Source organism: Pimephales promelas, chromosome 1, assembly GCF_988280905.1.
Source record: "Pimephales promelas chromosome 1, fPimPro1.hap1.1, whole genome shotgun sequence".
Classification (NCBI taxonomy): domain Eukaryota; kingdom Metazoa; phylum Chordata; class Actinopteri; order Cypriniformes; family Leuciscidae; genus Pimephales; species Pimephales promelas.
In genome coordinates this window covers 12,619,659-12,632,404 of record NC_142769.1, presented here as the reverse complement: position 1 = coordinate 12,632,404, position 12,746 = coordinate 12,619,659, and the positions used below count along the sequence as shown (strand labels likewise).

General features: G+C 43.8%; 1 protein-coding gene across 1 annotated transcript; it reads left to right on the top strand.

Annotated features, from left to right (window-relative positions):
• The first annotated feature begins 2,686 nt into the window (after positions 1–2,686).
• On the top strand, positions 2,687–6,689 carry LOC148998359 (uncharacterized). Its single transcript, XM_089131941.1, has 2 exons — positions 2,687–3,449; positions 5,662–6,689. The coding sequence occupies exons 1-2, from the start codon at positions 2,687–2,689 to the stop codon at positions 6,687–6,689; spliced, it is 1,791 nt and encodes a 596-aa protein (XP_088988067.1).
• Positions 6,690–12,746: the final 6,057 nt, after the last annotated feature.

The window sequence follows — 12,746 nt, the reverse complement described above, 5'->3', positions numbered from 1 at the left end:
GCAAACGGATGAAGAAAATGCCTTGCTTTGAATAGGCCTATCTTATGCACGCGTTCAGAGTTTGCAAGGAAGCTCTGTTACAGTATATTGGGAGCGTTATACTTTGCTTTAGATTAATACATGAACAAAAATAAATAAAAAAACCCAAATATAATTATTAGTAACTTCTGTTTCTAAATAAATAAAGCAGTAATTTTTATTAAGCGGCTTAAGGAGACTTTGGAACTCTAAGACCAGAAAGTTTTTGCTCATGCAGAACAAAACAATTGGTTTTAATCCCTAATTTTAGACAAATAACAAATATACTATAGTTTGAATACAAGTTTAAAAACAGCGCTACACATTATAATTAGTAAATTAAACTTATCATTAAATCAGGCGATAACGGCAAAAAAAAGAAAGAAAGAGAAACATCGGACCTTATGAAAAGCGTCTCGGTTACGTATGTAACCCTCGTTCCCTGAGTAGGGAACGGAGACGTTACGTCGGATGACGGAGAATGGGGGTTTCGCATAGAAAGCCAATCCTCTTCGAGTATTAAAAAACGAGCCAATGGCATGAAAATGCCATGGGTCTGCAAAATTTACATAGCATATCTCCGCCACCTCGTGAGTATAAAAGGAGGAAGCAGCCACAACCGCAGTATGTCTTCACTGAGGAGCCGAGACTGAACTCAGGCGTTAGCGGTACAGCGGAAGTGGCAGGGAGACGTAATGTCTCCGTTCCCTACTCAGGGAACAAGGGTTACATACGTAACCGAGACGTTCCCTTTCGTAGTCACTCCGAGTTACGTCGGATGACGGAGAATGCGGGTCCCCCGTGTAATCACACCACCTTCACAGCTGTCTTCCAGTGCCCTGCAAAAGTCTGATCCCCTGTCGTGAACTTAGCACGGACGAGGAGTCCTACTTAGCACAGGAATACCAAGGTACACTGGGGAGCATATCCCAGAAGAAATATGCCACAGTACGCCTACCCGTACGGAGGACTTAAGAATACACATATGACCCAAGGGGACTTCATATGGAGGAACACAGGAGTCACCAACCCGTAGGGTGGCTAGAATCTTAACTCCAGGGGTGGCAAGGTGGCTTGCCGTGGGAAGACACATGCTCACCAAGATAGTAAGCACAGTTGGGCCGATTCCGGCTGAAATGCGTCATTGTCGGCTCACTGTCGGCATCGGTGAACAGATACTGGGCCAGATCCTTGCCGACTGTGCATAACACATCTGGCTGACAGACGCCGTTTTCTGTATACGCTTTCAGCAGTGACAACATAAACAAACGGTAGTGCGCATGTGCATTAATCTGGCCCAAACTTAACTTCCGGCAGACTTACGGAGACAATCCATAACAAGTAAACAACCTAGTAGCTGTTATTTCTTGCCAGTCAAAGAAAATAAATGTTACCTGGCCAAACTGAAATGTGACACTATCAGACCCGTTGAACAAAAATTGGAGACAAGATGTTTTTCTACCGACGTGTCTGATTTACCGCAGTGTTAAAAAAAACTGTGGCGAGCGCGACGGCGGGGTTTGATAAGGTTAGCATAGCTCTCCTTATTAGCTAGGCTTCTTACATACTTGCTAACCTTTTTTTAAGGTGGGTCTCCACATTGACGGCATGTTGGATGGATCTGTGCAGCGCTGTTTATGATACTAACCATTCAATACACAGACTGGTCCGCTGTCAATGTGTTTGAGAGTGAGAGAGAGAGAGAGAGAGAGAGAGAGACAGAGAGAGAGAGTGAGAGAGCGTGCGAATATGTGCTGCACGCAACTCTGCAGTCAATAACAACTTTTCCCATCTTAAATTGTTAATAACAGGGAAATCAATATGTGGCGGTCGGCGCTGATAATGTGGTGGGCTGCCACTAATAAATGTATGGGAAACACTGTACTGGTTATCACTCAGATAAACATAGGCTATTTTAATACCACCATCTCCCTCATAGGAAACCTTGACATTTTTATTTTTAAAAATTGCGTTTGCTCTCTAGGTCAGGTTGCACCCCACAGCTCAACAACCTGCTCATCACCTTAACTTTCACTGCATTTTTAGTCAATGCCATATTATCCAGTAAACACTAATAAACGAACAGAACGGAAGTTAACTTTGGGCCAGCTCATCACCATGGCAACGCGTCTGATGAAAGCGTCTATAGGCCAGTATCGGCTGAAAGCAGTTGAAAAGGTGTCAGGTCAATGCTCGGTGTAGCTGTGTGTATTTACCATCGGCCCGATTTAGTTTTGACACAAGCGGGCCACTACTAGAATTAAGGAACTCAGCTGCCTGATAAAAGGTTTTGGCGGTTAATTTAAATCCTGAGGAAGATCCTGCTGTGCAGATGCAGACCAATGTTTTGGAGGAGCGAGAGGAATCATTCAGCTGCAAACACGAGTAAGTAATATAATTCATTTATTGTTCTAGAGTTATTTGATGTTTAAATTGTCAAGATAAAAATTGCGTTTAATACATAGATGTTTGCGATGATAATTACGTAACTTCAGAAATGAAAGCTTTAGCATAAGTTCTGCCAGGAAGACTTAATTACCGCGTCACTCATTAAACTACAGATTATCCAATCACATTCTTACTCTTATTGTATAAAAGATCGGTACTTACACATGTTTGAGTTCGCAGATGCTGACGCAACAACACTTGCTCGCGCTTTCTGCTAAACATGTCCAACGATACGCCAATCGTTTGCGAATATTCTGACTCCGATGACGAGCTTATTCCACCTTCTCTTCTCCCAACGCGGCGCAGCTCGCGCCTCCAATGCCGCGACTCGCCTTGGGTAACGAGGTCCTCAGAGGAATTATACAGCCTCCTGGAATCAGCCGGCATTCCCACCAGCCGAGGTCTGTCCAGAGAAGATCTTCTCCTTCTAGCTCAAGACACACTAGGAAATCCACCTGAGCTTACCACTAATCCCACTTCTTCAGCATCTGGTAATTCAAAACAAACCGGTAGGAAAAGAACAGCTAAATCATCGCCACCTCATCCCGCAAAAAGAACTACGCAGCACGCTCGGACACCGGCTGCTTCGGATTCCACTGTGCCCGATGGATTTAATATTCAACTCCTCCAAGCGGTGCAAAGCTTATCCCACAGCGTCAAAGATCTGGAATCGAGGATGGCTAAATTCGGAAAACCCGGCGCTAACTTCAACGACCCTAATACGGCTACAAACGTGGCAGTAACTTCACAATCCAGACCTCCTAACAGCGGATTAAGCGATCTCCCGAGCTTCGCTTCTACTTCTTCAGCCCCGCCAACTCGTCTACAATCAGTCCTGACACCATTTCAGGATACTTCAGCTCCACCTGAAAATTCATCTTTCAACCTTTTAACAGCAGCCCCTGCCCCGTCCTTCGGTAGGCGGTTCGTATCTCCAGCCGCTGCTACAGTATCTCCTCACATTAGGTCAAACATCATACAAGGTAAGGACATAAACCTTGCTTCACTTCTGCTCCCTTCGCCTGCTGTCGATAGGAAAATGGTTGACTGTGGTGACGTGGCAGTCCTGCTCAAAACTTCCGATCCAAGATTACAACGGAACCTTTCATTCTCAGAATTCGTCATCGCATTTAGTATTTTCAGAGACATTCTGTGTCAAGTTTTTCCAGATCGTAGGGAAGAGTTCGATTTATATTTAGCCATGATGGCTGACTTTAATCAGAGATACGGGGGTACTCTATTCTACGAATACCATAAAGCATTCTCAGCCAAATCCGCTTCCTTCATTGCGCTCTTTAACTCCAGGCTAGACTGGTCTGTTACAGATACCGAACTGCTTGTTCGTCATTTCGGCGGTGCAAAAACTCTCACTTGTAACATTTGTAGCGCTCACGGACATTCCGCACCTTTTTGCCCGAAAGCTTTCGCCAGCCAAGAGCCGCACACTGTCCATGGTGCTGATAACGTAAGGCCATTTGTCAGCAGCAAACGTTACACTTCAGTTTCTAATATTTGTAACAACTTTAATGAATCTGTCTGTTCTTTTCCCCGATGTAAATATGATCACATCTGCAGTTTTTGCAAGGATCCGCACCCGAAATCGGTCTGTCCACGCCGGTACAAACCTCCAAGCCGAGGAAAAATACCCTATCAAAGGAAATTCTGACAAGCCACCCTTCTACTCCTATCAATGTTAATAATCTCGCCAGCTACCTCTCTTCTCACCCCGATCCGACTTTTGTCGATTATCTTATCACCGGTCTGTCACAAGGGTTTCGGGTGGGCATCCTTTCTAATCTCACGACCTCTTTTGTAGCAAAAAATCTGCAATCAGCTATAACCGAACCAGATGTGGTTACCAACTTGCTAGAAAAAGAGGTTAATAAAGGTTATGTCATTGGTCCATTCGCTTCCCCTCCTTTTTCGCCTTTTCGCATTAATTCCATCGGCGTCGCAACACGGAAATACTCCGGTAAAAAACGTCTCATCTTCGATATGTCGTCTCCTCATTCTGCTAACATCGCGAGCGTTAACGAATGCATACCCTTAGCACCTTTCTCTCTGCATTACGCCTCGGTAGACAACGCTATTCATCTAATTAAGTTAGCCGGTCAAGGCGCGTGGCTAGCTAAAGCCGACATCACAGACGCTTTTAAAACTATGCCAATCCACCCCGCCGACTGGCCACTTTTCGGAGTCAAATGGCTTTCAAAATTTTATTTCGCTGTCAGGCTTACTTTCGGGTGCAGAAGCAGCCCTCATATCTTCAATTGCCTTTCCGAAGCGTTGTGCTGGATCCTGCTGAACGTCAGCAAGCTTCCTTTCGTCCTACATTTGCTCGACGATTTTCTGTTAATCGATTTCCCATCTCCCCAAACTTCAATTCTTGATGTACTTAAACTTATCTTCAGCGACGTTGGTATTCCCCTCTCCGCTGAGAAAACTTCGGGCCCTTCTACTTCATTAGAGTTCCTGGGTATTTCCCTGGACTCAGTTCTAATGCAAGCTTCTCTTCCCTCCTAGAAACTTTCAAGGATCAGATCCTTTCTGGAGTCTTTTCCTGCCCTCCCTTCAATATCAAAGCGCGACATGCTTTCGCTCCTCGGACACCTTAATTTCGCTATGAGAATTATTCCTCAAGGCAGGGCTTTCATCTCGCGCTTGCTAACTCTGGCTCATTCGGCGGTAAAATTAAGCGATCTGATTCAATTAGACGAAGGCTGTTTGTCTGACATAATGTTTTGGAAAAAATTGCTCAACGACTGGAACGGTATTTCTTTCTTTTACAACGACGACTACGAGTCATCGCTTCAACTTCAATTATTCACTGACGCGGCTCCTTCCATCGGATTCGGGGGGTTCTTTCAAGGGCAATGGTTCGCTGAAAAATGGCCTAATGACTTTCCTATATCAGCGTCTAACACCGTATCATCCGCGCTCTACGAGATATATCCTTTAGCCGTCGCCAGCGTCATTTGGGGCCACGAGTGGTCACGTAAACGAATAATGATGTTTTGCGATAACGAAGCCACAGTTGCCATTATCAACAAAGGTCGTTCATCTTGCAATTCGATCATGCCTTTCTTGAGACGGTTAATCTGGCAATCTGTTAATTTTAATTTCATGATCAAAGCTGTACACATTCCCGGCCACTGCAATGTCATCGCTGATGCGCTCTCTCGGTTTCGTTTTCAGACCTTCAGACAGCTGTGCCCTTCAGCCAACCCAGATCCAACAGCTTGCCCTCCCTTAGCAGACATAATACTGAACTAAACGACCTGCTCACGTCAGCTAGACATTACATTTCTAAAGGCGTCGCTCCATCTACACTTAAAGCTTATACGTCAGCATGGTCTGCTTTTATTATGTTCTGCTTCTCCTTTCAAATCCCCATTTTTCCTATTCTAATTTCGACCGTGTGCTCTTTTCTCGTATTCAATTTTGAAAACCGCAGCCTCAAAATTTCTTCTATTCGCAGACTACTCGCCGGCATTCAATTCTACGCTAAGTATCACAATCCCAATTTCCAAAGCCTTTTTTCTAATTCTTCCATTCGATTATTACTCAGAGGGTTGGCTAAATCTTCCAGCAAAACATCAGACAAACGTTTGCCTATTACCCTGCCTGTATTACAAAGGTTAATTGTCTCCGTTCGCAACGGGCTCTTTTCTACGTACCTCAATACTCTTCTAGAAGCAGTGTTTTTATCTGCCTTCTACGGTTTTATGCGTCCAGGGGAATTTACTTCAGATACTAATAAATTCGATCCTGACCGTGGCATTTCTCTTTCCGATCTATGCTTCGGTCCTAAATTCTTCACACTCTTTCTCAAACACTCTAAATCCGATACCCGAGGCTCCGGCGTTACCATAACACTCTCAAAAATCAATAATGACTTCTGTCCTTTCTCAGCAATGGTTAAATTTCTCAAAATACGGCCTAGAACTTCTAAATTTGCGCCGCTATTTTTATTACCTAACGGAGCTCCCCTTTCTAAGGCCGTTTTCAAATCTCACCTAACCACCGTCATCAAAAGCTGCAGTCTATCCCCCTCTCTTTATACCGGCCATTCATTCAGAATCGGGGCAGCTACTTCAGCAGCCGAAAGAGGAATCCCTACATCATCCATCAAGGTCATGGGCAGATGGTCTTCCTCAGCTTTCGAATCCTACGTCAGACTTGATTCAAAAACCATCCTTGAAGCTCAGCAAACTCTTCAGTGATATCAGGTAAAATTCTTACAACTACTGGTGGTGGTGGCCTCGCGCGGCCCTGTCTCTATATGGTGCTGTAACCACATATGTATATATACGCGTCGATTTAAAAAAAAAAAAAAAAAAAAAAAAAAAACACTGTGCCATCTAATCAGACCCATCATAACTGTATCCGTCTGTCCAAAAATTGCGTACGTTGGCTATCGTGCTATGTCCAGCTGTCGTGGCATATCTGAGGGATCTATCGAATCCCGTATGTCTGGTCTAGCGTGGCTATATCCGCGCAGTCTATCGAGTCCCGTCTATGTCCGGCTTATCGTGGCTACATATGTGCGGTCCATCAAGACCTGTCTATGTCTGGCTATCATGGCTTTATCCGTGCGGTCTATCGAGACCTGTCTATGTCCGGTCTATCGTGGCCATATTGTGCGGTCTATCGAGACATGTCTATGTCTGGCCTATCGTGGCCATATCTGTGCGGTCTATCGAGACCTGTCCATGTCTGGCCTATCGTGGTTATATCTGTGCTGTCTATCGAGACCTGTCTATGTCTGGCCTATCGTGGCTATATCTGTGCGGTCTATCGAGACCTGTCTATGTCTGGCCTATCGTGGCTATATCTGTGCAGTCTATCGAGACCTGTCTATGTCTGGCCTATCGTGGCTATATCTGTGCGGTCTATCGAGACCTGTCTTCGTCCGGCCTATCGTGGCCACATCTGTGCGGTCTATCATTGCATCTAAACCAACAACTTGTTTATTAGATCCAATACCCACTAAACTACTGAAAGAACTATTACCTGTAGTGGAAGAGCCTCTCCTCAATATTATTAACTCGTCTTTATCTTTAGGTCATGTCCCAAAAATATACAAGCTGGCTGTAATAAAACCGCTCATTAAGAAACCGCAATTAGATCCAAATAACTTGGCAAATTACAGACCCATTTCAAATCTTCCATTTATGTCCAAAATACTTGAAAAAGTAGTGTCCGCTCAATTGTGCTCTTTTTTGCAAGAAAATGATATCTATGAAAAATTCCAGTCAGGATTCAGACCGCATCATAGTACAGAAACTGCGCTAGTTAAAATTACAAATGATTTACTTTTAGCTTCTGACCAAGGCTGTATCTCAATACTAGTCCTACTTGATCTTAGCGCTGCGTTCGACACTATAGATCATAAAATACTCTTGGATCGACTACAAAACTTCACCGGTGTTCAGGGACAGGCATTAAGCTGGTTTAGATCGTACTTATCGGACCGTTCTCATTTTGTCTGTTTAAATGGGAAAAAATCAAAGATAACGTCAGTAGACTATGGAGTACCGCAAGGATCAGTTTTAGGCCCTCTGCTATTCTCAATATATATGCTGCCACTTGGTAATATTATAAGAAAACATGGAATTAATTTCCACTGTTACGCTGATGACACTCAATTATATATTTCATCACGACCAGATGAAAACACTAACTCATCTAAAATGACAGAGTGTCTCAAAGATATAAAATTCTGGATGACGCGTAATTTCCTGCTATTAAATTCAGATAAAACGGAGGTATTACTTATTGGTCCAAAAAACTACTCACAAAACCTCTCACAATACAACTTTAATATAGACGGATGTCCTGTTACTTTATCCACAACAGTAAAAGACCTGGGTGTTATACTAGACCGCAACTTGTCGTTCGAAAATCATATTTCATATGTTACAAGAACAGCCTTTTTCCACCTTAGAAACATTGCTAAGCTACGTAACATGCTATCTATTTCTGATGCAGAAAATTAGTTCACGCATTCATGACCTCGAGACTAGATTACTGTAATGCTTTATTAGCTGGTTGTCCTGCATCCTCAATAAACAAGCTACAGTTAGTACAAAATGCAGCTGCTAGAGTTCTTACTAGGTCAAGAAAATATGATCATATAACACCGATTTTATCATCTCTACACTGGTTACCTATTAAGTTCCGCATCAACTACAAAATACTACTACTGACCTATAAAGCCCTAAATGGTTTAGCACCTATGTACTTAACGGACCTTCTTTCGCCCTACAATCCACCGCGTTCCTTAAGATCACTAAATTCAAGCCTTCTGGTCATTCCTAGGATATCGAAGTCCAGTAAAGGAGGGAGGGCGTTCTCGCATTTAGCTCAAAAACTCTGGAATGGCCTTCCCGATACGGTCCGAGCTTCTGACTCGCTGACACAGTTCAAAACTAGATTAAAGACGCATCTCTTTAGTCAAGCATTCACATAATGCTTACCTTCTAGTCCTCTGTTATGCCATACGGAACCGTTTGCCACTGAAACTGCTTAACGCACCAGTGGGGCTCGACAGCCTCTTAGACAAACGGGTCGGCGCGTATGGTTGGGTTGCGGAGAGTTCGGGTTACGGAGAGTTTGTGAGTTATAACGGAAATTATTATGAACATCAGCTATGCTAATTATTTCCCATCTGCCTTTCTGCTGTTATCTCGGGACGCTTGTCCCGAGAAAAATGGCGTTCGTCAGGTCCAGTTTTGTGTCCAGCCTCTCACGGGGATTTCGGATGCCCCAACGCCTGTGATGAGACGACTCAACGCCTGTGATGAGACGACTCAACGCCTGCGATATGTTATGGCGCCGTTTGATTCATAAACAATATTTATATTTAATATTTATATTTAAACAATATGAATGTAAGCCAGAGGAGAACTGGCCCCCGACTGAGCCTGGGTTCTCCCAAGGTTTTTTCTCCATCCAATCTGATGGAGTTTGGTTCCTTGCCACTGTCGCCTTGCTTTTGGCTTGCTTTGAGCTTGCTCAGTTGGGGTTATTTATTTAGTGTTTAGCAATGTTGTTGATCTGTGTTGTGCTACTTACATGTTATCACTGTGAAGCTGCTTTGATACAATCTGTATTGTGAAAAGCGCTATATAAATAAATGTGACTTGACTTGACTTGACTCTATCGAGACCTGTCTATGTCTGGCCTATCGTGGCTATATCTGTGACGTCTATCGAGACCTGTCTATGTCTGGCCTATCGTGGCTATATCTGTGCGGTCTATCGAGACCTGTCTATGTCTGGCCTATCGTGGCTATATCTGTGTAGTCTATCGAGACCTGTCCATGTCTGGCCTATCGTGGCTATATATGTGTGCGGTCTATCGAGACCTGTCTATGTCTGGCCTATCGTGGCTATATCTGTGTAGTCTATCGAGACCTGTCTATGTCTGGCTAGCATGGCCGTATCTGATCATCGAGTCCAGTCTTCGTCTGGCTTATCATGCTGTTCCATGGTCTTTCAAGATTTTCGTACGTTCGGCTATCACGGCGGCCTCTACAGTCTAGTATATGTACACTAGCACAAGTATATGTCCAACGTTCATCATGCTAATCATGGTATCTCCCTTTGTCTTATTTCAGAGTCCTCTAGGAGTCATGACCAGCGGGTATACTTCATCCATTAATTTTGGGGGGAAGGCTGGCCCCGTCCCGATGGATCTACAATCCACCTATTTTTGGGGGGTCGGCTACGCCCCTGCCTTCGTCTCCAGGCAGGAAATGCTGATCCGCTACCCTCGGATTGCGATCTATGGACGGGGCCTACGCCAAAGAACTTTGCAATAATTGTTTGCTGGGCTGTTAATAAATGGATGCTTCGTTACATCATTTTATCTCCCGAGTCTTTCTGGTAGAAATGAAAGCTTTAGCATAAGTTCTGCCAGGAAGACTTAATTACCGCGTCACTCATTAAACTACAGATTATCCAATCACATTCTTACTCTTATTGTATAAAAGATCGGTACTTACACATGTTTGAGTTCGCAGATGCTGACGCAACAACAACCTCCACCCTCCCCACCACCACCAGGATGGTCCCGTCTATACTCCCCTGGGGGGTCGGCTACGCCCCTGCCTTCGTCTCCAGGCAGGAAATGCTGATCCGCTACCCTCGGATTGCGATCTATGGACGGGGCCTACGCCAAAGAACTTTGCAATAATTGTTTGCTGGGCTGTTAATAAATGGATGCTTCGTTACATCATTTTATCTCCCGAGTCTTTCTGGTAGAAATTAGAATCCCCAGTCGGACTTCGCTTTCGGCGCCATAGGTCTCTATACAGGCGACTCTTTCTCATTTGATTCACTAACATTTCAAAAGAGTCAAATGTTTGTGAATCGAATTGAACTTCAATGACCACCACTTCCTGTAGTACACCCGCGGAGACAACGTGTTCAATCTGAAATTAAAAATATTATTTATTTGGTTTTAACACTCCTGAAGTGAATTTCGAAATGGAAAAGCATTATAGATAACTTAAAGGGGCACCAGACAAGAATGCTGTTTTTGTCAATCAGCAACCCCTAGAGAACTGTGGAGTACTTGTTTTTAACATTACTGTCGTAAATACCACTCACGGTGGGCATGACGTGTTACATAGTATACAGTAGTACATTGTGTTTAATTTGTAGTTTAATGAGATCTATGTTGTTAGAGGTGAGAATTTCCACTAGATTAAATACATATCCCCATGAACTATAATGGTCCAGAGGAAGAACTTTTGCCATGTGTGTCACAGGTTCTGTACTAATAGTATAGTTTATTTTCCTCATCCCATCATTGTTCATTAGTGGCTGTATTTAAGCAGGGACATGTTGCATTTGGTTTTGTCATTTCACCATAATGAGTCTCTCAGTCCCCGCAACGGATTGAGCAATGAGCGCGCGTCCGTTTGAATATCACCACAGAACACTGAATCCACTGAAACTGATCGCAGCGCCAACGAACACTTTGGTCACTTGATTTCAAAAACAACATATTTCAGATCGCCTCTTATTTAACAAACAAAATAAATGAATCTACTAGAGTTACCTGGAGATGTTTTATTTGTTTGTATTGGTACATCCGTGCTGCGAGATGTTTCAATGGGGACATATCACACGCACATTACGGCTATGTTTGCGTCTGACTCCTCGCTCGGTCAGAATGCTCTTTCCTCTTTTTCTGTTCCTCCGACAATGTTTCCTAGCTTTCTATATCTTATATGCCGGCTCCGCCATGACGATAGTGTGACAAACTCCATCCTTCTCGACCTTGTTCCTGGATTTGTGCAGTGTTGCCGCAAAGGAATATGTTACATTGCGAGAGCTGATATCACGCGATACTTCTTGATGCTGAGGCCGGCCTGAGCCTGAAACTGCAAGTGACATTTTTCCGCTCACAGGCACCTGGGGGGGTCGAGACGCCCCCCATTCAACCCGAAAGAAGTCATATAACCATTTCAATAACTCTGAAGCTGTTAAATAAAGCTAAAATAACTGCATTGTGTCCCTTTAAGTTACACAAGAGAAGCTGGAAAATAAGTGCAGCGCACGTCTTGTGTTTTTGAATGTAACGTAATCTGCTTTTAGAGCAGCAATTAGAGTGAAAGAAAAATATTAAAGCGTATCTCTGTATAATTTTATTTCGCTGTCAGGCTTACTTTCGGGTGCAGAAGCAGCCCTCATATCTTCAATTGCCTTTCCGAAGCGTTGTGCTGGATCCTGCTGAACGTCAGCAAGCTTCCTTTCGTCCTACATTTGCTCGACGATTTTCTGTTAATCGATTTCCCATCTCCCCAAACTTCAATTCTTGATGTACTTAAACTTATCTTCAGCGACGTTGGTATTCCCCTCTCCGCTGAGAAAACTTCGGGCCCTTCTACTTCATTAGAGTTCCTGGGTATTTCCCTGGACTCAGTTCTAATGCAAGCTTCTCTTCCCTCCTAGAAACTTTCAAGGATCAGATCCTTTCTGGAGTCTTTTCCTGCCCTCCCTTCAATATCAAAGCGCGACATGCTTTCGCTCCTCGGACACCTTAATTTCGCTATGAGAATTATTCCTCAAGGCAGGGCTTTCATCTCGCGCTTGCTAACTCTGGCTCATTCGGCGGTAAAATTAAGCGATCTGATTCAATTAGACGAAGGCTGTTTGTCTGACATAATGTTTTGGAAAAAATTGCTCAACGACTGGAACGGTATTTCTTTCTTTTACAACGACGACTACGAGTCATCGCTTCAACTTCAATTATTCACTGACGCGGCT

Coding starts and splice junctions, on each gene's coding strand:
- LOC148998359 (XM_089131941.1), top strand. CDS start 2,687: ATGTCCAACGATACGCCAATCGTTTGCGAATATTCTGACTCCGATGAC. Junction 3,450..5,661: donor TAGGTCAAACATCATACAAG/GTAAGGACATAA, acceptor TTTCGTTTTCAG/ACCTTCAGACAGCTGTGCCC.